The sequence below is a fragment of the Melospiza melodia genome, chromosome 3, assembly GCF_035770615.1.
Source record: "Melospiza melodia melodia isolate bMelMel2 chromosome 3, bMelMel2.pri, whole genome shotgun sequence".
Taxonomy (NCBI): Eukaryota; Metazoa; Chordata; class Aves; order Passeriformes; family Passerellidae; genus Melospiza; species Melospiza melodia.
Window position 1 is genome coordinate 106,380,991 of NC_086196.1, and position 26,228 is coordinate 106,407,218.

Below are 26,228 nucleotides of genomic sequence, written 5' to 3' on the forward strand. Positions count from 1 at the left end.
GTTAAAAAAAACCCAAAACAACAAACAGCAACAAAACCCAAAAAACAACCCCAAAACCAAAACAAAACAGAAGGGAAAACAGCCCAAATGCAAGTTGCAAAGTTTTTTTTAAAAAATACAAACCTATTGACAACATTCAAAGTTACTCCCCTTTGTTTCTTGCTCTGTGTTACTGCTGATAAATTTCTCTTTCCAAACCATCCCAATCTGGCACTAATGTCTGTTTGGTTTCATTCCTAGTGCCTGTTTGCAGACAAACCCACTACAATAAACTCAAACTCTGAAGCAGTCAAAGGTGTTCCATGTTGAGTAACTAAAACCAAATTAAACCAGATTTTGAATCAGACACATCCTGGAATACTGGAAAGAGGGTTTTTTTTTTTAAATAACATGCCTGACCACATCAACAGTCATGACCACACTTCACTGATAGTCAAACATCTGCTAAAGCTGTCAGCAGATGCACCACAGGCAAAATAGGAATTGAGAACCTTATTTTGAGGTACAGAAAGTTCATGCTTTAACTGCCAATTAGGTTTTCCTCAGTCCGTCAGCAGAATGACAGGCACTGGGCAACCATGAAAGCATCAGGGCTTCATCACTTTCTGCTAAACAATGTCTCTTTTAAACAGACACAACACAAGATAAGAAAAAATATAAAATACATTGTAAATGTAAAGGAAAAAGAGATTGTGTGGTGCTTTTGACCTATGTACTCATTTAAACCAATCTGAATATTATAATCCAACATAAATTACACAAAATGACCTAATTATAACTGCTGGGGGGTCTAGGGTTGTTCTTGGAATGGCTTTTTTAATGTTTTGTTTAGCTTTTAGCTGTCAATTCCTCTGTATCAGCCTTCAAACATAGGACAGCATCCTCATAGTGACATTTTAATATGCCCTGTTCTCAAACACTCCCCAGAAATTAATTCTCTGGGAATACCAGATGCTGCCAGTTCTGAGGGATGACACTGAGACAGAAGGAAGCTGCTCAGAGAATTTCTGAAGTGCCCTCACTCAGCGTGCAGCAGCACAGGAGGAACCACAGCCATGGATTTGCCACATATTTGAAGCCTGCTCTTCTCTAACACACCAGCATTGCTTGAACACAATCCAAAGACGTGGAAAAACAGAAATCAGCTTTTCCTTATCTGAATCCCACTTCTCAGTCTGAATCAGAATTCCTTATGCCACCTCCCTATGGCTTTCCCCCACAAAATCAGTAATTTCACTGATGGCTGAATAATTACCAGCTTCACTGAGGACACAGAGGTAGATTAGAAAACAAGGACAGATGTTCCAAAAGAGAGGTCTCCTCTTAGCTACACATAGAGATGCTTCCATAATATATATCAACAATAAGTGCATAAAAGAATAAAGAAAAATCTGTAGGAGAGACATTTTTCCCCATCCAAGTGAATAGGATTTTTCATTTTTCCCAATGACCCATATTTAGCTGCTTGTACATATATTTGACCCATTGTATTAATAAATTTCAAGCAGTAAAATGTTAGTAACCCAGAGGCTGTTAAATCTACAAGGTGTGTAACTGAACACCACTAATGAGGCATAGAAGATATATCTCAAAAAATTGGCTTTCCTCCTCCTCCCTGATAGTCAACATGTATTACCAGGGAAAGATTTGGAATTTTTTTAAACTAGAAATATTCTAAATCCATTGAATGAAATAACTCCTTAATTTTTTTTTCATGTGTTCTGAGAGAAACAACATAGTCCCATTTGTCTTCCTGAATTTCAGCAAATAACAGGATCTTTTCCTAGCTACAGTAAAACTGAACATTAAGAAAGTGTTTGAAGTCTTCATGAATAAAGATAATTCTGATGTAGAATAATAAGTCCTTCAATAAAGTAGCCTATGATTCCGTCCTCTCCTTTAGTGTGAGCATATTACAACTAAAAAAGACTACTTAACTCTCAGTGAATATAAATTTGAATGGTGAGGCTCAAAGAGAAACTAAATATTAGAATGCTGACTTCAGTCTTTATATTAAAAGACTCTGGGTCTTATAAGTTTGAATCTTTCTTCTCTCTAATTCAGAGCAATCTTATGGGACTGTGTACCCTCTAGTTTATAACATTTCCTGGATTCAATCACAATTTCTATTTCTCATTTAATTTTCAGCATTTTTCCCTTTATAAAAGGGTAGATATGAACAGCTCCAGCTTTGCTGCACAAATAATCCACAGCAATGTTTTGCCCAAGGTTTATCTGGTGTAGCAGCCACTGTATGACAAGGTAAGCTCATTTCTTACAGTATAACTTAAAGACCTCCAAAGCCTGTTGCAAATGTGTTATGAGAACCTGTATAAAACAAAAATACTCAATAGCATAACGCTCCTAAATATGAGATTAACTGCAGTATTCAATTCAAAGTATTCAAAATAAATAACCACAGCAAAATATTTAAGTTTGAGAAGGATTAACTTTCCTTTGATTCACACTTCCATATATGTTTCAGTTTCCATGGTACATCCTGGCTTGAGGGAATGCTTTGGATGGTTTTCCCAGTTAGTCCATAAGGGCTTGACTTGGGGGAGCTCATTGACACATAATCCCATCTACACAAGAAACCTGATAAAAGTGCCACTAATAAAGCAAAAATGCTGTGACTCTTTTAATGCCTGACAATTTTCTTACGTGTTGCCACAGTAATTTTTCTGTTCTGTGTGATTCATAGGCTTCAAGGCCAGAAAGGTTGTTTTTGATTATCTAGTCTCATTTCCTGCATAATAGAAATTACAGGCTGTCAGCCAGTACATGAGAGACCTCCTCTTTAAGCAGTTTAATGGCTAAGAACCTAGTAAATGTATTTTTAGACTTTCTGAAGCCTGCTCTTCTGACTTGGGTCTCAAGAGTATGCCAACTAGGTAGAGGAGTATAGGCACATTCTTGCCTCCCAAGGTGGATAATTAGCATGACCTAGATATATGTACATTTCTGAGAGTTATATGTACTTATTAAAAGCTATAGGGCTGATATACAGATCTTTTAGGTGTTTTGAAAAGGAAAATATTAATTAAACTTTCATTTTGCTTTTATAACAGCTTGATAAATGCAGAACTCTCAAAAAACCTGTTCCTTTAACAAGCCTATTAATTTCAGGGACAACCAAAATGAATAGTCTTGTTAGCAAGGTGTAAGACTATCAGCTATTTTAGAACACTGGATAAATATCAAATGCATGTGTTTTCCTGGAAGAGAGAATAAATGACACATAATGACATATGAGTGATTTTTATTACATATTTGTCATTATATAAAGCATTATAAAACCTGAGATAGAGCCATTTCTGAGAGGTAAAGTGATGAAGTGCAGCAGGTTCTATTTACCTGCTAATGTGACTACATCCTGAATGCAGCTCCACGTAGGCATGGTAAATGTGGATATGTTAATATAAATTGTTGAGGAATTTGTCCTTTAGAACTGTGAATGACTTACTGTGTTTTACTCCATGTATTCAGTGCTTCCCAATATTTTCAAAAGGAATACAGGAATTTATCCTCTTCATAGTAGCCTGAACAGCCCCTTCTTTGCATTGGGGAAGTATGCAGCAGTAGACTAACAGTGGGACTCAGGTAGCTTTGTGTAATGCTCAGAATATAAGTTTGCCATAGATATTTTCCTATATTTTCCACAGATTTTCCTATATGAATAAGATGTGTAACAGTTCTATACAGATAAATATGTTGCATGAGAATCACACAGAATTGCTAATTTCCAAGTCTAGCTTTGTTGGTCCAATCTTGCACTTAGACACTTCTATATTATTCTTTTCTGAAATATAAATTTTCTTCCAGTATGATAACACAGTCACAGTCATTGACAGTATTCTTATTTGAATAATTCACTGCAGAGAAGTAAAGAGACAAAAAAAACCTGCTAAGGACATTAAAAAATATCAGTGCATGACTGATACTGTCACAGCTGCATTTTTTTGCGTTTGAAAGTGCATAATGATGTAAGAACTTAAGAACTTAGAGGGATAACCACAAAATTAATGGTTTTCAGATGCATTTGGATGAAAGGAAAGCACCAGTTTACTACTTGTACCCCAGTGACATAGGGGTGTTTAGGCAAATGAAGATTAAATTAAAATAGAACACTTTGAAATCTCCCATCACTTTTGTGAGGATATAAACATACAGTAGTGCTAGAGTTCAATGTAACCACAGCCAAATGACTCTTCTAAAATTGAAAATTAGATAACAACTAGTCAGTAGTTGCAGTTAATACAAATAGTATCAGTACCCATTTAAATAAACATCCATTGATAGTGCAAATAGCTTTGTCAAACAGGCACTTGGCTTTAAAATTAATTTTTTGCACAGCTTCAGTAGTAAAATCACAGCCTGCAAACATAGTTTTCAATGGTGATTTGTATGTATACAACTTTGGTGGGGTTTTAAAAAATATTTCTTATGGACTTGTAGAAATACTAAATGTATTTTGTAAGTACCTTGTAAGACCAAGTGGTTAAGCAGAGCCATTAACTGAGAAAATCAAAAGACCAAGTTGTACTACCAGCAAAAGGCCTGCAATGCCCTTTTCCTAAGATCAAAAGCCCTTATCTGGCACCTTTTGATATAACTCAGGTTCAATGAAGTAGGAAATGAAGGAAACGCTTCCTGATTTCCAGTTCTAGAGAGAGATGTTACTGTTGGCTGGGAGTGGGGTCACCTAAGTACCAATGCAGCTGTCCTCAGGAACCTCTCAGGTTTTTGTCAGCTGAAAGATGCTTCAGAAGCAGAGCATTAATGGTCACAGAAAGATATTCAGCTTCCTTTCCTTCGGGTGGATACTCCTGAAAATGGAATAACCATGACTCACGATAATGGAATTCAGGACAGACCTGTTAGCTAAGGGTAACCCCAGTGAAAATTTTCCAGACTTATACTCACTCAATGCTGAATTTTGCTTTCCAGGCAGACTCCCCTCTGTCTGAAGAATATGCAAAAGGCAGATGAAAGGAATTAGACCCAGCTGCTTTTATTTCCTCCCACCCCCAAGACAGAGAAGCTACTGAAGTCAAGGCTGTGATGCCAGCAGTGCCAGGTGTTCTCTGGTAGCCTCTTGTTATCCAATGTTGCTTCTATACAGCTTTATTAGTTGCCAGTGAATCAGTCCAGATGCTTCCTTTCTTTAAAGGATAAATGTCTACTTTGAGCAGGGAAAAAAATAAAAGTACCAGAACTTCTAAGTCATAGCAGCAAATTACAAAAACTGCCTTTAAATGAAATGCAGTGCTGATCAGAAAATTGTTCTAAGTGGGTGCCAACAGAAAAAAAAACCTTTGCCCTGAATATAGATTTAATGAGGAAGAAAGGACTCCTTTCATGAGAATAAATTCATTCAATAAAAAGATTCAGTCACTTTTGTTTGCTCCCAAGTCTGAGAAAAAACCCTATATCTGGATACAGGTTGGTATCTATGAAAACCATTAAAAGAATGATCATGATTTCATAGCAAAGTCCACGTTCCATGCTCCACAATTTCCTATGGGAATCTTCCTGTATGCTCCTGAACTTCCCAGTTCTTTGCACAATTTCACTGTTCTGCTTAATTGCTCTAGGTGGACCCTGAAGTAAATACAGAAAACCACCTTTGAGGAATTAAAAACATCAGGGTTATAGAAGTCTTTGAAAATCAGGAGAGAGGTATATTAGTAGTACCAGTGTAAATTATATATTTTTTTAAATTAAAAGAGTTTAAAGACGACTTGATAACTTAAATTTTTGTCGTTTCTAAGTACCTTGGCATGTTATTACCACCAAAGAAAATTCCTGTAAAGAGCAGGTTAAAAAATTTGTATGCAGCATTCTTATTTCTACAAGAATGATTGATTCTGACCTGAATATTTAAATATTTTTCAATTCCTTTGCAGGCAGTTCTTCTCAGTAGAAAAATATCATTACAATGTGCATTTAAAGAGCATAGTCCCCATTTTCAGCTATACCAGTACAATTTTAGAGCAGTCTTCTTAAGATCTCTTCACTTTCATTAGATTTAGATTCTTTAGAAGCTGTGATAAAGCTTAGTCCAGAATTTTGTCATCCTGCATGTAGACAAATGTTAGAGATGTTTGCAAATACTCTTCCTTGGGGCTCTAATTTCTTTCCACTTAGCTGGTGAAACTCCACTGAGCATGATTGATTGGATTAATGTTAAAATCAGCTGAGACTTCTGTTCTGAGATGTACAGTAATTTCCAACTACTTTTGATTTTCATTCAAATAACAGAAATTAGATTCTGTTGGGCTCATTTGTTTAGTTGCTCTTGTAGATTTCAAGGACTGAATTTCATCCTAGGAAGACACAGTGCAATCTTAGGGTGAAACTGAAACCTTTAGTGTCACTCTGCTGAGGTATTTGGCTCACAAGAAGGTTCAAGGATTTTCCAATATCCAAGGAATAGACTTCTCTCAAATACCTGTTTCACTGGAAATGTCTGTGATATGTATAAAACTGTCATGGAATTTCACTGTGCAAAAGTACAGACCACTGCAGCTTTAAATTCTCATTTTCTAGGTACATTGACACTTACATTAAAAGAAATGTTTGCTTTAAGGAAGAAATCCTAAGTTTTCCTATTTCTTTATTGCTTACCTGCTGATTCTTTTTTTTTTACCTCTTCAGATTGACAGCTTAACTGTTTTCTATCCCCAATAAATCCCCTCATACTTTTTGGCCTGAAATGCACATCTTTCATCTTGAAAGAACTTAATATTATTTTGAAAGGTTTTCTGTCAGCATACCCATCTTCTGGATAAACCTGTGCTCTAAGTGGCGCCTTGTGCTGAGGAAGCCAAAATCTTGCATATGTACTATACTACAATATTTACTGGACCCAGCAGAAATCTACACATTTACAAATATAACATTTTTTACATCAAATCTTCCAGAGTTACACATTTGTTGTCTTTCCTCTTATCCATAGGAAGTCTATGAAAAACACATACACGTTACATGATCCTTTTGAGTGACATCAGAATGACTCAGAACATGGTGAATTCTTTATTTTCATGGTGGTAAGGCACTAGAACTCTTGCTGTGGATTGGACATTACCATGTGGTGATTTTATTTTAAAAATAAGTATGTTTCCCTTTCTTCAGAAAGTTTTTTTTTTTAATATTTGTGACAGGTTTTACAATTTCTTTTCATACTGCTGATGAGGAATAAGTCATCTCAGATAGAATTTCAAGTGTGTGGGTCTCAAGGAAGAATTTGCATTTCTGTTCCTGATGTTGATTGGTTTCTTCTGAGCCATATGCTTCAGATAGAAAACTTCTTCAGCAGCCATCTTCTGCTGCATTTTTTGTCTTCTTGGGGACCTTTTACTGATCATAATCCAACATAAATTTGGATTTGCAGCTTCAAATGCCAATATTCCAGGGTTGCAGGGTATCACTCACTGAAGTGCAAGAAAATTACTTGCTTCGATGCATCAAAATAAACATTTAGTCTAGTTCATTATGATATTCAACCAAAATTGGAACATATTGACCATATAAATATAAGGATAGTACAAATATTTATTGGAACATACATTTGTAAGCATGGGGGTATGAGTTACACACAGAAACTTACTTATAATAGTTCTGGTGAACAGCAGCCTCTATTTAACTATACTGATGAGTTTCCTTAGAAAAAAAAAGAAGTCATTATAGAAGAAATATGATGTATAGCTTCTGTTCTTTGGAGTTCTTTGAGGAAATTTATATTTAAAGTCTATAAATTTATTTTAAAAATTGTAATTCTCATTAAAATGATGGTAGTTTTAAAGAGAATATTTTTTTTAATTCTTATGCTGATAATTTTGTAAATTTTCCAAGACTTTCAAAATGTTTGGGACTCGTGGAGGTTAAATTTTTAAACCTTGTTGATTTTTTCCTTTTTATCAATAGAAGCAACTACAACATTGAGTGGGGAAGCTCAAGTTATCCATTCTTCTCCTGTAATGTCACCTAGAAACAGCTTCAGTTCCCCTACCCTGGACACCCCATTGTGTGTCAAACCCCTAAATTACCTCACTTTGCTTCTAGCAGGGAGTCTTTCCAGCCAGCTGCTATCACCTAGGATATATAACCATGTGAACAAGTCCAGGGAGTCAGGAATGCCCTCCATCCATGTTTTGTGCTTGCCAGGCAAAAGCCATGAAACTGAGTCCATGTCAACAGGGCACTGAGCCAAAAATAAGGAGCTGAGCTCGAGTCCAGGGCTGTGCCAAAGAATTTACAGGGTTTCTGGACTGTTGGGGGCTTGGATCAGGGAAGAATGGGCTATGGGTGTCTCTCAGGCCCACCCGGAAGAGCACACACAGCAGCAGATGAGGAGGGGACAGGTGTTTCAATGAGAGTGCAAGAAGCCAAGACCATCTTAGCTCTTCAAAACCAGAGCAAAAAATCAAAGTCATTCCAGTAAGATGAACTTGTGGTTAATGACCAAATTCCTGACAGTTGGATGTTAGGGGAGATTACTGTCACAAGGTGAGATTTGTGTTGCTTGACACAAGCATCACATAATTACTTAGCTATAACATGCCACTTTTATGCTCATGATTGTTTAAGAATTTCTACAAACTGCTTTTATTTTTCAATGCTCTATTTTTCCAGCTGTCAAATCAGTTGTGTGATTGATAATTAAAAATTAGTGGTGTCACAGGTATTGTGCAATAGCATGTGCAAGAAAAAAGTTTCCCTCCTTTGTCAAGGATGTTGACACATACATAAATTGCCATTCTGAAGTCTTTCTTCAGAATTTATACACAGTAAAGCAAATACTAGCACATCAAAAGCCTGCAATCTAATACAATAAATTGCAGTTGTACTATCAATTTTTTGGTAGAAACACTTGTTGCTCAGCTAGCCAATATTTAATAGTTTTTATGAACCTGAGTGACTCATGTATAATTTAAAGCTGCACATAATCACTAAAATAATAGAACAGGAGTATGAACATAGTATTTAGGTACAGTATGAGTAATATAGTCAAAAGTATAATAATTACATAAAAAAACTATAGGTAAAAATATGAATAGGCTTAAGAGAACTGCAGTATAAAAACAACGTATTACACGTCATTCTTACAGTTTGTGAATTATAAAGTCCTTTCATTGTTCACCAAAAGAATATGAAATAGAGAATATGAAAAGGAGAGGATGAGATTTTTTTTAAGTAAAGAAATGGAGTGTTTTGCATTAGTTGCCATATAAATTTAGTCTTATGACTATTCATCACAAAATAATCCTGCATGACTTTGATGAGGTAAGGCCTATAGGTGGAAATGGTTTTATTAGACCACCTCCAATAGTTGGAGAGAGCAGAGAAAATTTGTTTGGGCACAAATTTTTTGGGGGCAAACAAATCTGCCTATTATGAACAGCAGATTTAAGGACTGCTTCTAATTAAAGCAATCCTTAAATCTGCTTGAATAATTGCTCTGAATTGAAAAATTGCTCTGAGTAACATTTTCAAGTGGTCAAGTAAAAACATCAACACCATATACAAACCTTACCTTTACTATGACTTTTCACCATCAGAGCTGTGACAACGCTGCTGCTAAAATTCTATACAGGTCAGTTATTTCCAGGGGATGAAAATGGAATTCCTAAATGTTTCTGAATATATGGTGCTTGTCAGAAAATAAACAAATGCCTACAGAAATAAAAGATTGCAGATCTTCCTAGTATTAGGTATAGCATCTACAAGGAGTAATTTGTGGGGAGATTACCCAGGGTATCCCACCTTAGATTTACAGCTAAATGTTAAACATCAGGGGCATTGTGAGATAGTACTGAACTTAGTACTGTCCAGTTGGAGAGGCTGCCACATTTCTCCTTCCTCTGTCAACACCAGGTCCTTACTTGTTAACACCCTGTCCTAATTATGAAGACACACTGATTAGATTTTTTCTTTTTCTCCTTTTCCAGTATCCCAAAGAATATTTACACAAATAAAGGAGATGGTGATACTTCAGCCATTTATACTCTTCAGGACAGATTACATTGTAAAGCTTCTTAAAAGTATTTTATTGCTTATATTTCCAAAATATGATCAATTCATCATATAATCACCCATAATTTTCCAATTACTACCCTTGCATACCTCTCAAGAAATGGAACTTATAACAAAGGAGTTTCCTCTTTTTTCCCTTCATTCCTTTCCATCACCCTCATAATTTTTTATATTGCCATGTGTTACAATGTGTGTTATCACAACTGTTTCAAAGCCACAGGTTTCAATAGCTGATATTAGTAAAGTTTCAGGACAGTCAACAAAATGAGGCTGTTTTTTCCTGGTTCAGGATATGGCTCAACATTGGGGGATATTTTCTGTTACAAGCAACTGGAGTTGGCACACATATAAACCCTCTCCGTCAGTTTGAACAAATATACAACCTTATATGTGCAGAAGTATTGTGATTCTCAAAACACAGCAATGATTGTTTCTATATTAAGTGGATAAATCTAATAAAAATCAAGATATGAAAGGTAAAATGTAGTCAAATGATTAGATGATTGGTCACTGGTGTTTAAATTATGTTAATTGGCACATTACTGAAAATTAAACGTAGCTAATACATACAGGTAAGTTTTTTAAAATACAGTTGTTAAACATTAAAAAACAAAAATATGAAAGTATAAATGTTGCAAAATACTAGAAGAACTTATGTTTTGCTAAAAATCTGCTCTTCATATCAGCTACTATTAATAATAAATATTCATAATATTTCTATTTTACTTCTTTAATACAAAAGTAAACCCTTTGGTGCCATACATACTACATAATTTTTTCTGTGTACAGAACAATCTAGAAAAGTAATTGTGCATTATTAATAAAAAATTATCTATAGTGTCAATGTTCAGTTACTAAAAAATGTAATTTTAAGGCAGCTGCAGCCAAGATATCTACTGATTAGGATAAGATAATAAGTAATGAGGAAATCACACATACTATGTACTGTCAAGAAACAAAAGGATCAGTCATATAGCAAACAAAACAAAATTATCTGAAAAAACAAAGAAATGAACAGATTGTCTTACATACTTGCTTAAAACTTTTCCTAAGGAAGAAGACTTAGACCTCCAGAACACACACAAATGGTCTCCCACCTATACAGGTACAGAGTCTTTCCAGGGAGGCAGATATGAGGAGGAAAGGGACACTACAGGTTTGTATTTACAGTCTTTGAACTTCCTAGGTATGGAAACACTAAATCAGCCAAGACACCAACAAACCTCGAAGTTTGTTTCTAATTTAACTAGTCAGGAAAGTATGAACATGCAGACTGGATTTCTGATTTATACAAAGAATAGGCAACCCTGACAAATGGCTAAGATGAATAGAACTGTATTATTCATCATATGTAACAGAGATTAAATGGCTTTTAATCACCACCTTCTTATCATAAAAATATATTTACACAGTGCCTGTGAACAAGTGTCCTTGTAGCAAAACCTGATGTTTATTTATACAGGAAAAAATCCTTGCCCCTACTGCACTGTTTCCTCTGGGAGGAGGGAAGTAAACACAGCTGGCATTTTTTACATAAAGAAACAAAAAGAATAAAAAAAAAATCTGAAAGAAACCCCACACTTCTCTTTGGCTTTTTTTCTTCCTCATTCCTTTGTCCAATTCTTATCTCAGATACACTCCGAGTGATTAATATGAAAGAAAACTCTCAGGGCAAAGACTTGCTAAAGTTAGTGCTGTTCCCATGTAAGACGTACATCAAGCTGAGGACTGACCCTGCACAGTTTATCTCCAGAGAGTCTCTACTGAACAACATCACACTTTTTCTTTTTCTTTTTTTTTTTTTTTTTCTGTGTCTGGTGGTTTAGACTGCAGCTCTTTGAGAACAGAAAAAGGCATACCTCAACATGTGGCTGTTACTTCATCATGAACACTTCTAGAGCTCCAGCCTCTTTTATCACTGCCAAAGTTTCACATCCCTCACAAAACCAGGAAACAAACTTAGAAAATGGTCAGCCTGTACTTTAGGATAATTATCCTTACCTTGATATCCATGTAATATTTACTGTGAGAATATACCTACCTCATGTTATCAGTGCAAAAATTTTACATTCACTTGCATTATTTTTACATACATTAAAGTATACTGATGGCATTAAAAATAAAGAAAATCATGTAATACCTTTACTTTTACCTATGGATTTGGTGAAATGGTTCCATGAAGAAAGCATTTCCAGACAAAAAGAGAATAAAGAAGAGGAGAGAAACAACAGTAAGAGTCATGAGTATATGTAAATGCAATAGTATCTGAACATGAAGAGACAAAGTCTAAGGTAAGTGTCTGAAGACAAATGGAGATGCAATCAGTGACATATTAGGGATTTAGTTTATTTCTTCCCAATCATGTACATGCAGAGAAACACAGAAATAACCCATGCTTAGATAAGAAAGACTGTCACAAAGGTAACATGGACAATGGTTAGGAGGAAAAAAATCACTGGTTTTGTTAGGTAGCAAAACTGTACTCTCAGCATTCCAGAAGCCAGGAGCAGGTGCTTTCTGCACATTTCCAATCAGCCATGCATTAATGCAAATGGACTCTTCAATGTGTACAACGTTACAAGAGGAGCATCTTCTTTCAGGGGCTATCTGAAGAATGGTCTGGCACTCTGTTTATCTTTAATAGAATCACCCATAATTGTATTTTCTGATCAATACACAGAATTTTTGTAATCACTTTCTTATTTCTCTCACCTCTTTTTAGTTGTTTTGCAAGAGGGGGAGTTGAGGAGGCAGGAAGGACAAAAGCTTACGGAGCAAACAAAAAAAAAAAAAAAACCAAAACAACCAAAAAACGAAACAAGAAAAAGATGTGACTAAAACCATGTGTTTCTTTGCAGCCAAAGACAGCTTTCAAGCATTTGCCCATCGGTTGCAGTGATGGATTCAAAGCAGCTACAGAACAAGAAGAAACAATGAAAGCAGAGTGGAAAAGGAACAGAGCCCATACCTTGGTCGCCCATCATCAGGTGCGCCAGACCTTGAAGGGAAACAAGAGCACAGTCAGCAATGAACAAGGGAGCACGGGAAGGTGGTGTTGTCACACTGACAAAAATGTTTTGTGACAGGCATCTGTTTCCTATAAGATGTCTGTATCACAGAGGGAAATCAAAGAGCATTTTTCAACCACTGGTTGGAATGCTTTGGGCTACAAGTAACAGAACTGCAATTCAAACACTGGGTGCTGTTTTGTTGTGTATTTTTTTTCTGTGCAGTATTTGCATTGACAGAAAATAATAAAATGCTTTCAAATCCAACCAATTCCTTTAATAATCTGTCTGTCTTTATCATATTTTGATTATATTGCTTTGAACACTTTGCTGAGAGGACTTCCTGTCCTCTACATGTGAAATGATGTTTAAACCCTGGAGAAGTTTAAACCTGAAAAATGGGCTGGGTCTGATCTTTTTCCCCTCATAAAAATGAGCATTTCAGGTAATTAAATAAAATTTATTCATCACATTGAAATGATAATGCAAAGAATGTCTCCTTATTTGTGTGAAATATGACAGTAGAATGAATTTGTTCCAGAGAAGGCAAATTATTACATATGCAATATAAAATACATAGCAATAAAGAAAATTTAAGTGACAGCTTCTGCAACTACTTCTTCAATCTGTGAGAAATAGATTTTGCTTTATACTTATATTGTGAGATGAAATCCCATTACACCAGAAAAGGTCTAGTGACATTTCAAAGCAGATGTCCTTAATGATAATCACTCATCCAGAGCCAAATTTTGTTACTCTTCAAGGAAAAATATTCATCTTTTTTAATCATGATAATAAAATGAGACTTAAATCTCATTGAATACAATGTGATGTTGGGAGAATATTTTTCTTAGATATATGAAGGGTTTTCATTTTTTATGTCTGATTTAAAAAACAGACTTATTCTTGTTGAATTTAGCTGGTTTAGGATCCATTTCAGGAATTATTGGTTGTTCATGTGTAAAATGTGCTCCTCTTCTCAAAAAAGCCATACATTATTTTCTTAATTGCAATTAATTGAAATTAATTCACACAAGGAAGATGAGCAATAAAATATCCTTCTCTTTATTGGAGAGCAGACTTCCTAGAGAGAGAGTTTCTGCGATTTCTAATTCACAAAGAAAATTAGGTGCACAAATGACTCACGCTACTTGGGGGTAGTTCAAAGAAGATACTCCCAACTGCAATCAGTCTAAATGATTCTTCTCTTATCAGTTCCAAATCTCAAGTGATGTTCCAAGTAGTCTAACAATGGTTTTGTTGAATTATTGCTTTTTAATGTCACTCGTTTTAGATGTGTAGTTAAACTGAAGGGCCTGATGTGCCTGATCTCTTGTGCAATAAATTCTGTTTCCAAATACGGAGCTCTGCAGCTGGTGGGATTACCTGGGGCTCACAGCAATGTAAATGAAAGCTGACTGTGATCCTGAAGGGATGCCTGCATCAGCATTGCTTGGGAAGCATCACACAGCTGAACTGGCAGTCTGCAGCTTGTGAAAGAGAATAGAAATGTTTTCATGGGTGTTCCTTCTCTGTAAGTGTTGCTGCAAGAGAGGCTTGCTGAATACACAGAGCATAACGACCAGGTGATATTATTTAATTCATTCTTTTAGGGCTGGGTGTCCTTCCCTGGATCTCCTGCCACATGGCCTTTGGAAGTGTCAGTCTTTTCTTGTTATTGATTAATTTATCTTTGTGGTTTAGCTTTTGGTGTTGGCAACTATAGCAAGAAATCTCAGATTTTGACTTGACCCTAATTGTATTTAAAGAAAACTTGAAACTAGTTGAACATTACATCTTTTTCTTTAATGAAACTATGACTTTTCAGCCACTACTTTATGTAAGATCTTTCAAACAAATCACTGCCCTGTCTCCCAGGGGAATGTAAAAAAGGTGATCTCTTACTATCTCACATTTACATATGAACTTCATAGCTATATGAAACTAAATAAAAGTCTAACTTCAGATCATCACTGTTTGATAGTGATCACTATTTTAGTTAAAATATGTGAAATTGGTCAGTTCCAAATAGATGACTCTTACATAATTTGAAGAAAAAATGTAAATAGCAGAAGTACCTCTTGAAGACATCATAAAAACTTCTTGAATTTTAAGAGTCATTTTCAGTGTTATTCAATGAAAAAATGCAGGCAAGTGAATGTAAAACATATACACTGCTCAAACCAAACATCTACCAATTAAAAAATTCAGTACTAATCCTCAAGACACTTTATTTTGTTTCACTCTTTGTGTTACTTTATTTGCAAGCAGCAAGGTCACTTATTCCCTTGCTAAAGGCACATGATACTTACCTTATTTTATATTTTTGCAATCTATGGGTGAAGGCTATTGAAGAGTGAAGCATTACTAGTACTGCACCTGTTCATTCCACAGAGGGGTTTAAAATGATACAGCTAAATCTGCCATGGGAGGAATCACTGCTAGATTTTCAAAATGAAAGTCTGCTTTTAATAAACCTGGGAACTTTTATCCTTAAGGTAGCCACATATAGACCTCCCATACATTGAAAATACTCATTTGTGCACCATTACTTCAATTTCTTTGTGAATTAGGAATTCAAGATTTAGAAGGAATCCCTCATGTGTGATCCACTCCAACTCTCTCCTGAACTTGGCTCTCAGAGGAGAGGGTTAAGGAGCACAGGGTGGGATAGTGGAAGAGGATATGAAGGGAGGATACCATAGTTTGGTATGTGAGTTCCATGCAGAGCACAGGCCAAAACAAAATTTAAATGTGATAAACCTGCAGTGAAGGTACTAAATGTAGTCCAAATTCAGTAAAATGAAAAAACAACAGCCTTTTTTACCAGAAGTACATACAAATTTGAATATTACATATTTGTGTTTGCTTATGTCGCCTAAATTACAGAGATGCTCAGATATCACAGAGATCAAAGATGAAAAATTTTAGCTCAGATTTCAAGTTATGCTTTGGTACACAATTCTATGCTTCCATTTTAACTTATTCATGCTTTGTAACTTTAATGTATGCATAAGTATCCAGACTTGTGTTGGAATAAATTTAAGGTTGCAGTTTTAAGAATTAGGTTCAGGTAAAGTCTGGATTAACAGTTATCCAGGCTTTATCTTCTACTGCTGTGCATAAATGAATATGTGAAATGCAATTGAACCTCCTTATCTAGTTATACTGAACCTAATTCAAATTTTGAGACTCATGTTGACACCAGTAAGAGTTTTATGCACAGATCAAATACAAGATTAGGTAGTTATTTCTAGGCTTTTATGTTTTTCAGCTAGAATTTCTATTCCAGTGTTGCTGAATACATTTTTATCTCACACTGAAAATGAAATTTTATTGACGTGTATGAGCATGACAGTGCCCACAAGTAAAGCACCAGAATTATTTGAATTTTGCTTCTCCTTGGGAAAACATATATATTAATAAAATTGCAGAGCATCATCTATGTGCTAAATCTGAGCACCTGCCTTCACCATTGAATACAGCAGCACAGAGAAATGAAGCACCAGCACTTCAAGGCTTGAGAAAATCACCCCTGAACAGGCAGTGGCTCACAGTGAGTTGAAACCTGAACGAACTCAGGCCCCAGAGTGGCTCACATGAGCATGCCAGGTCAGAGTCATGCCAGGACAGTCACTTTGCATATGAGTTAGTTTACAAACTCCTTGCTTTTAAAATAGCTTTTAAAATATTGGAATGGAATAGAATGAAAGCAAATTTTTTCAGTCTAGATCGGTAAACTAATTTTTTCAAATAGATAATAATTTATCCAGTATCAAAGATTCACCACAGAAAGACTTTTAAACACATTTGTAGATAAAAAAGCACCTGTACTTTTTAGCTTATAAGCAAAAAGACTTTAAAACTATCATATATTTGAATGTTTTACCAGCTAATAGACTTACTTACCAATATTCAGGATAGATGGCATTGTGCCTTAGTTTCCACTGCCCTATGCCATACTTTCTTTAAAGGGACTTAATTACATACCAACTCAATTATTAAAATCACATGCTGCTTCTTTCACAGTGTCTCAAAGGCAAGTGCATTATGCTGAAAAGTTAGACAGAAAACCTCTTTTCCTAAAGCTTTGTGCTGTAAAGGATATAATATAAGCAAGGTTTGTGGTATTAAAGAGAAAAGCGCTTTCCATTTTCCTAAGCAATTAAGAGACAGGAATTTAACATGCATTTCTATTTCATTGGGAGGGTTTAGGCTCCACATCGATGGGATAAATAGTTTCTTGAAGTGTTTTTCATACAGAACATGAGAAGAAATCAGTCCTGCAAATCTCCAGAGAGGTTTTGGATACGGTATCAGTCACACGAGTACAAATCCTGTTGTTTCAGTGGAGATATTCTGGAATTACAGCAATAAGGCCAAGGAGCTTTGCTTGTGTTCTGTATGAAAAAATAAATCACATCTATTCGATAAACTTGTATGCCTTTATGCAGGGGAAAATACAACTTACCGTACTGAATGATATGTGAACTTTTATAACATTAAGCAGAAGGAAAAGAAAACCCCACTGAACAGAGGGGAAAAACAAGAGCTTAGGAAAATAAGGTAGAAAGCACCCACCTTCCACATAGTTGTCTTCTGTAAGCACATAACAGGGAAGGAGAGAAAAGGAAAACATTCATTAAGCAGCATGCAGACTGGAACTTGCCATTGCATGTCTTACTCATGCAAGGCATCAAACACAACATGCAAGTGCTCCATTGCTACAATCCAGAGGGAAAAACAAAAGCACCAGGGAAGCAGTGTTTCCTCTACTTAACAAAATGTATGTGATATGAAACAAAATACTCTTTGCCAAAGTGCAAATATTGTAAAGGATTTAGTGCAGCTCTTTGTACATGCAACTATTATTATTGTTACTTATTAATCAGAGGGTCTTCTTGTAAGACTTTGTAACTGTATATTTTAAAACCACCAGTCATTTGTGATAGGGATTCTAAATTCGTTTGGTACTACTTTCCCATTCTGAATTTTCTTGGATTATGAAGTAGATGATTTTAAACTTCAGATAAGTTAAATTCTTGAACGTGCTGTGAAGATGTTACCACAGGCAGCATGGCTGATCCTGCAGTCATTAGAGAGGCACTCTGGTCATTGGGTCAAATCTCCAAATCCAGCAGGAAAAAAAGTAGAATTTAAACTGGGTGGAAAGAGTCAGAACTTTTGGATCATGTCTTACAGAATTGGTCAGCATCAGAAACTTGCACATTGCAAAAAATTAATCAATTCTCTGCCTGGTACAGTCAGCAAAGGCCACACCAGTGCCAAGGATGGGTTCTGCCCCCCAGTTAAAGGGCATTTTGCCTAAGGCTGCTATCAACAAGCAATAACATTTACCATTGTTTATACCCAACCAAACATCAATATGGAGCACAAGAAAGAAGGTTCTCCCCAAGCTTACAAAGCAAAAGGGAACTAAGAAATGAGTCTCAGTTAATAAAGTGGACAGAATTGAAAGCTGAGAAACAGGCTCAGTGTCCTAAAACTCATTTTGGTGCCTATAGTCCTCAGCTACTCCACTGGGAAGGTGATTTTGAGGGAGTATTTCTCTGAGCATGACTGAGGAGGGGATAGGGAAGAGAAAATGGGAAAGGTAAAATAATGAAGGAAAACCATCAGAGAAGTCAAGGAGATGGATGCTGTGGAGCCAACAAAGAGATGGGGAAGGCTGACAGCACAGCAGTCTGACTGCCTGGGAGATCTGCTGCTGCAGTTTATGCCATCTCCACCAGCTCTTCCTGGGGAGGGAGCATGCAGAACCCAGTGAAAACTGAAGGCCAGTTCTGCCATTATTGGTCATTTCTCATGGACTCATCCCATAGGAATAATGCCTTAAACTAATTGTGCTATATTGCAACCAAAAAACAAATAACAAAACAAGTTACACAGAACTGGGCTTAATGATATTTTTTTAAGCACAGTGATTTCCTCTCCGAATGTGTGACTTATCATAGTGAAAAGCCTTTATAAGTTAATGCAGAAAACAATGAAAAAGGTCATCAAAACTCAACAGTATTCCAACAAATAATTTGAAAAATTTACCACTTTAAAAATAATAACTGCTATAAATGATGAATAATAAGGGTTTAAAGGTTTAATTATACAGTTGGATATTATAATTCATCTTTTCCATTCAGACACTCTATAACAAGAAATAGAATAAAATTCACTGAGATGATGAAGAACATCCAGTTTCACAAGACAAAGATATTATGTTCTATATACAATGTAAATAGTGATATTTGGATATGATATTTGTGCTAAAAATGTGATATTCGGAGTGGCTCTTAGCAAAACTTTTCTGGAAGAACCTTCTACCTTTAACTGCATGCAGTAATTTCCTTTCTCTAAGTAAAAAAACCCCACCAAACTCAATGAAAAATAAATTAGTTCTTTCAATTGTTGTTTAACTCCAGGCTCTTTCATCTAATTCTGGTTATCACAGTGTTTGTATATTGCAAACCAACATTGCCATGGCATTCTTTTTAGTGGCCATGTTTAGCTTAAGAAGATGCTTTAAAACCAGCATATGAACTCAGCTGACAGCTGAGTTCAGTTCCTCATGATGTGAGACTCAAAGAAAAGGGCTCTGAAAATGACATCTTAGGCAGGATCAGATGGTTAAACCCATCTGGTTACACGGTTTAGCATATTTGGTTTTATATCATGAGTCCTACCTCTTCGCAATAATTGGTATGCCTTTTTTGTGACTTTCACCAGAAAGATTTATACTGGTTGAGCAGCTTCCCCTAAATGTCTGACTGATTAAACTTTTAGTGATAGCAAGTCAAGCTGTCAAAACATTTTGAATTAAATAAAATGTAAAAAGTCAAATTCCCACTCTGAATTAAACAGTGTATATAGCCAAACCCTCTGCACTGGTAAACAGCAATGAAAATTCATTCCTCCACAGGTTTTTGTCATGGTAAGTTAAAACATCTTAAACAGTTTTGCAATCTAAGAAAAAAATTAGTTCAGCTTCTTTATGGTACTTTATGAGGCTTTTACATTAGATTAGCATTGAGCACTTTAATTAAGGTAGGCTGTTTGTGATGGATGATATATTTCCATATCACTAACACTTCACTTGGCCTTCCTGATTCCCATTTTCTAGGCATGGCTTATTCTTCTAAGCAGAATCTTAGAAACCAAAAGGCTCAAATTCTAGCCTTGCTTTTTATTCATTTTGCTTACTCCAGCCACTCTTAAAAAACAAAATAAAACAAAACAATAAAAAAAAAGGAAAAAAAGAAAGATCATTAAAAGCCATGTATAATATCAAGTCACAGTTCAGAGGGAACAAAAATTTCCTCATTTAAATCAGGAGTAACTGCATTTATGTCATTAGTTTTGCATTGGTGTAAAATCTCTGTACCTGGAGGAGAGTAGAGCCATACTACACATTTCTGTACGTGCTGATGGTTCAGCCACACACTGAATTTACCAACATTTCTATCCATCCACTCTGAGGGACCTTACTGTTTACTGAGTAGCTCTGCTGGCAGCAGTGAAACCCAAGGTTTTTAGGACCCAAAATGCCAACCCCAAATGCTGCAGGCAGTGGCACAGAGCAGCTCTTTCCTTTTCTGCACCATCTGATCATACCAAGGATTTTTGACCCTGAAAACAGGTGACTTTCTCTTCAGCATCCTGAATTCAAAGAGATGTGGGAATTTTTCTATTTTTCACATTGCACCAAGCTCCTCATTTGAAGAACTAGAGAGTTCTTATCCTCTGTAAATCCTTATTTCCAAGACCTTCCCCCATGACCACCACCAAAAACAATTAATTGCCCTGCTATTTTCTATGTTTGCAACCTAATTCCTCCAGCCAAAGTCTGCTCTTGGTGCTATGAGTGTAATCTGTTGACTGTGCATATAGAGCCAAATACTGACTTGATTTAAATCTGGTGTGACACAGTTGAAATCAGAGGAACTGCACAACTTACACAGGCTGTGAATCTGGCTTATTATCTCCAGATGAATTGTCTCAGGCTGTCCCTACTGAACTGAGAGCAGATTCTATTCTGCTCCACATTTTTTTATTTTTTGCAGCAAAAGCTCAAGCAATTCTAATTATTTTAGCACATTACTGTGATTTAGTGATATGAAAATGGGAATCATATTTTTGCAGTACATTTTTACTAATTAAAGAATTATTTTAATGTTCAGTGATTCTTCATGGAAACCTTGATATAAAACAAACAAACAAAAAAACACCTGACTCTTTCTATGTTTAGTGGTTATTTCTACTATTACATTTTTTTCATCTGCTAGAGAATTTACACCTTGGCCACACAATTATGTAAGAACTGTATTTTCATGACAAACAGGAGAAACAGTAATTAGTATTTTGAAATTACAAAAACAGAAACACCACCATAAGAAATAGCATATTAGCAGTGGGATATTTACAGTGCCTTTTCTCATGACAATTTAGTTCACAATCACATTCCAGCAAGGAAGAATATAATATACTATAGACATATTTATGAAAATTCAGAAGGGATTCAGAAGCATGGTAAAATAGCCTGAAATAAAGCTATATTATGAAGGTGTCTTACTACAAAATTGATGGCTAGAAGTTTAAGATATAATATTTTGTTTTTATCAAAGAATAATGCATAATTATACATCTCTCTAAATTATCTACCAAAAAAACCCCTCAAAAACCTGTAGTTAGAAATATCATTTCACTTTATCTGTGGAACTGCTCCCAGTGTTTCTTGGGTGGTGTAATTTAGCCTGTCCCATCCATTTCTCAAATTAGTAGAGAAATTGATTTTATTGACATGGGGTTCAAAACAAAATATTTGGAAAGGATATGAAAATATGAAGTATGTTATAAAGCATGAACAGTCATATAGTCAATGATGATGAATTAAAGCAATATATTGAATATCCGTGGTCATGACCATTGTTCCTCTCAAGTGCTGTGTATCTGACAAATTCCATTAGGATAATCTGAATATTTTTGAAATTACTTTTGAAAAATGTACTGCACTTATTGATTGTCATTATTGAATGCAATCATGAATAATCAGAAATTGATTATAAAGATACCTGGTACTCTGATTTTGTTGCAGCCTCCTTTAGTATTGGGTAAACAGGGTAACAGCATTTCCCAATCCTGTTGGGATTCTTAAACAAAATCTAGAAATCTACCAGAACCTAGGCAGGAGGGCTTAGGAGTTCCTACATTTCCACATTAGATCTGAAATCAATGTACAGCCCCTCTTAATCTCCACAAAGCTTTGGACAGACTCATTCAGAGGGTTTTCCAGTGCAGTCGGTAGAAATATGACAGGGACTTTATTGATATTTTTTGGCTGGAAAGGAGAAATTTCAGAATAACAGGAGTTTGAGCCCATTTTAGTTTCATTCTCTACCTACATCTCTTTGAGGATCCCTTCTTTTCTGGATTGCCCTGTTCAGGACTTGGGACAAAGGCAAGATCCCATCAGGAGCACTAATGGATTGCCTTGACTGAAAATAAGGGCACAGCTTTCCACTAAATGAGGATCATTAGGGCCCAATTAGATTTTGATTTTTTTTACCAGCTTTTTACAAGACAAAGCCATCAGCACAAATTCAGTATGCTTCTGTAAATCCTAATAACAACCATGAATTTGTTCTAAGTGAGGCCATCTTTTCTGGACAGTAGCCCAAGTGCTTTGAAAATGAAATAATGACAAGATCATTTAAGTTAAGCTACTGTAGATGAGCTCCAAGTGTGAAGCAGCAAGTAAGGGGGTTAGTGCAAGTTTTGAGTGCACAAGCAGAGAAATAATGAACAGAAATAGAAAATGGCATTATTTTTGCGACATAATTAAAACCATTACTGTGTTAATTACAGTGTTCATATATTTTAAATGAAGTAAAAAATGAGAGATGTTTCAGAAAAAAAAACTTTCCCCACAGTCATTAATGTCATTACAAACCCTAAGAAAACTCAGCAACCATGTCTTACAAAGAAAGCCCTAAGATGCTCCATCTGTTGAATAAACCCAAGATAAGATAAAGAGGTGTCTGAACCCAGTCTATAACTATCAAAGGTTCCTGATAGCTTAGGATAGGAGGTCCTTTCAACCAGACAAAGACTGTCATCAAGAGTCAGAAAAGTTCAAACTGAAAAGGAGACAAAAACATTCAATAAAGATAAAATAAGAATTGGCAGTTCTAGGAAATTCTTCCCTGAAGTCTTAAGACAGAGCTTTTCTCTAACAGAGGCTTTATATCAATCATTGCTTTTGGGCTGCCTTGTAGGAATCACTGGAAAAGATTCTTCCTTCTGCCATTTAGGAGGTCAGGTTAATATTCTCACAGTGGTACATTCTGGGCAGAACTCCTATGAATCTATGAATTTTCTCTAGTTAAACGAGAACAGAAACCAAGGATAAACAGCAGCAAATACTTTGGCACCCTGTTAAACAGAAAAGTGTTCAAATAAATTGTTTTCTCAGAACCAATCTGCATCATTTACAAAAAGATTTCACTGAGAAATATTTCCCATGAAGAATTCAAATATAATGGGTGAAAAAAACAAAACTATTCAGACAAAAATCTATTTTCCCTATGGTTCACAACAGGACAAGATCTCCAGCCAAAATTTACTTATACCACCTGTTATATTTTTTATACATAGCTTCTCTAGATATCTGAGAAACAGATGAGAAACAGAATCAAAATCAAGACATTATTAAATCACTACATTTCCTGAGGCAACACCTTTTTTGTACTATTTCATTCCTGTGCAGATTTATCACTTTTAGTGCTCATTATCACAAGTGTATCAAACAAAGATTTTCAACATTCTTTAGTTTACACTATTAATTCACGATGATTTTATTGTTACATATTTTTAGATACTGCACATCTGAGTGGGTTTTTGTGTGCCTGGAGCCACAGGAGTTGACAAATAAGCAAATCTTTGATACTTTCATCTCCTTTTCCTCAACTGCTTCCTGAAAACGACAATTTTGGAAAGTTACTTGTTCTCTCCTGTTAGTAGTTTTGACCATACAGACTTCTACAGTCTCAGTGGAGAGACCATGTATATATAAAAATTATTGCTTTTCAGTTGTATTAAAATCCCAAGAAATTTTACTTTGGCCATATTTTCCCACCTCATTAAATTTATTTTTTTATGTCTTGCTACTCTCATATTTACTATACTTATGACCTGTCTAAAATACATCAATACTTTAAAGAAATTTTCATCAGCCTCTGGGACAAGCATTCCTGAATTTCTGTCATGGCTGTAGTAACCACAACGAGGAAGCAATTTATTTTTTTTAATATTTGAATTTAGGAATATTAATAGAGGTAGTGAAAAGAGAAATAATTTGCATATGTGAGAGTGAATCAAATAACCACATTCCCTCCTCACTATTTTAATTTCCTTACATAAGTAGGAAATGAAACACAATGTACATCTATGTATTTTACACAATAATCAGAAATTCTTAAAGAACTGCTGCTCTTTTCCTGTTTATCCTCTGGAACTATTTCTCAATTCAATTTCCACTGAAAATCTCTGGGATTTACACACTTTGCCTTGCTTTGTGCTTTAGGACCTCCTCCCTGTAATCACTAGAGGTCTTATTTCCTATCACAGAGAACAGATAGACTGACTAGAACTACAAACTGACTGTATGTTCTTCACTTTACAACTTCTCTTTTCTTCCTGGAATTATTTCTATTCCTTTGGATTTTCCTCAGTTTTGCCCTGCTGGCTACATGGCATGCAAATATATTTTCAGGCTATTCCTATCAAAACCTTTCATACAGAATTAGCTTTTCTGGTTGGCAGAGAGCAATGTCAAGTACAGATTATGTTCTATGAAAGTGATGTGGGGTGACACAGATATTTCTATTTCAAGAATATCCATTTTGAAATTAATTTGAGATATTCATAATGCAACTTCAATGCATTGTTTAATAAACAGTTGTGAAATGAGGAATAAAAAATTTTTGGGATTACTCATGCTTGTTTTGATGTATGTGAGAGTAGAAACATGCCCAATATTTCCTTGTTGCACTCTGCTTTGTCAATTTGTCCTCTTGGATAGTCAATTATGGCTATCCAATAGGCTGCAAATTCAGCTTCAGTTACTATCAGAAGAAATCAAATCCCTCTCCAATCATCCTTTCAGCAAACCTGGTCTCTTAGACCCATTAATAGAATAGGATTAGCTGAGCTGACAGAGAGTAAAAATGCAGTGCAGTGATTGAATGGCAGAAGCAATTTTCCAACTGGATGGCAGCTTTACGGAGGCGGTGATCCAGTGGACAACATCAGCAAGACACTCAAAGGAGGAGAGGTCATGGGTTTGGCCCATGAGAGGGATATTATTTTTACTCAATACTTCCTAAAACTTTCCTACTGCTTGTTTACTGCACGGTGTACTGGCAGCTATCTACACTTGCACAATCTCAACTGTGCAAATATAGCATTTCTCCTTTATAGAACTTACCTAAGAGTGGAGACATATGACTGCACATTTTGAAGAGAAATTCACTCAGGCCCTGACTTTGTAGCTGGATATTTGTGCCTTCCCAGACTGGTACAACACCAAAATTAGCATGACAGCATGCAAAGCCAGCCATATTTTTCTATTCACACACTGTCTTTATAAAAAAATTAGAGAGGAATGTTTATGTGCTATCCTGATGCCATGACTTTGACACAGGCGGCTGAAGACGATTTGGTATGAAGTGTTCTTGAGAGTTAGTAGCTAAAAATGTTGGAGACACACCGTACACAATTAAAAATAGAATACCAATATTCAAAATCTTTTTGCTGCATAGTTCTTCAGCTCGCCACCATGAAATTTACTTGGCTACTGCTGAGATTCATTTTGTGAATGTGAACTGAGCTGAAGCTGCCTTTGTAAGACATTAGAATGATATAGAATAAACCTTCTCCTCATGTAAATGGCAGTTTCCTCTGAAGTGAGTAAAGCTGTACTCTGAAAGTCAGCATACTGTAACAGAGTCCTTAATTTGACATCAAATTAAAATTTAATCATAGCTATCTGTGACTGCAAGTGAATAACATAGATATCTTTATTTTTTTATTAAATGAACTTAATTTTCTCCTTTACTAGTCTACACTCATCTCAATCATAATGCTGAATGTTATTCTGATTAACTAGTTGTT

At 35.6% G+C, this 26,228-nt stretch overlaps 1 protein-coding gene across 25 annotated transcripts in view; it reads right to left on the reverse strand.

Annotated features, from left to right (window-relative positions):
* The window catches only part of NRXN1 (neurexin 1), a 679,465-nt gene that overhangs the window by 582,576 nt on the left and 70,661 nt on the right, over positions 1-26,228 (reverse strand). For 17 of the 25 annotated variants that reach the window (XM_063152505.1, XM_063152473.1, XM_063152486.1 and 14 more), the window contains exons 3-4: positions 17,628-17,645; positions 13,007-13,036 (exon numbers count right to left, since the gene is read on the reverse strand). The exons of 5 other annotated variants lie outside the window; for them this stretch is intronic. In XM_063152505.1, the coding sequence (XP_063008575.1) occupies positions 13,007-13,036; positions 17,628-17,645 (48 nt within the window). Of the gene's footprint in view, positions 1-12,178; positions 12,243-13,006; positions 13,037-17,627; positions 17,646-26,228 lie in introns of those variants that run through there. 3 more of the 25 variants (XM_063152476.1, XM_063152491.1, XM_063152494.1) reach the window with 2 other exon arrangements.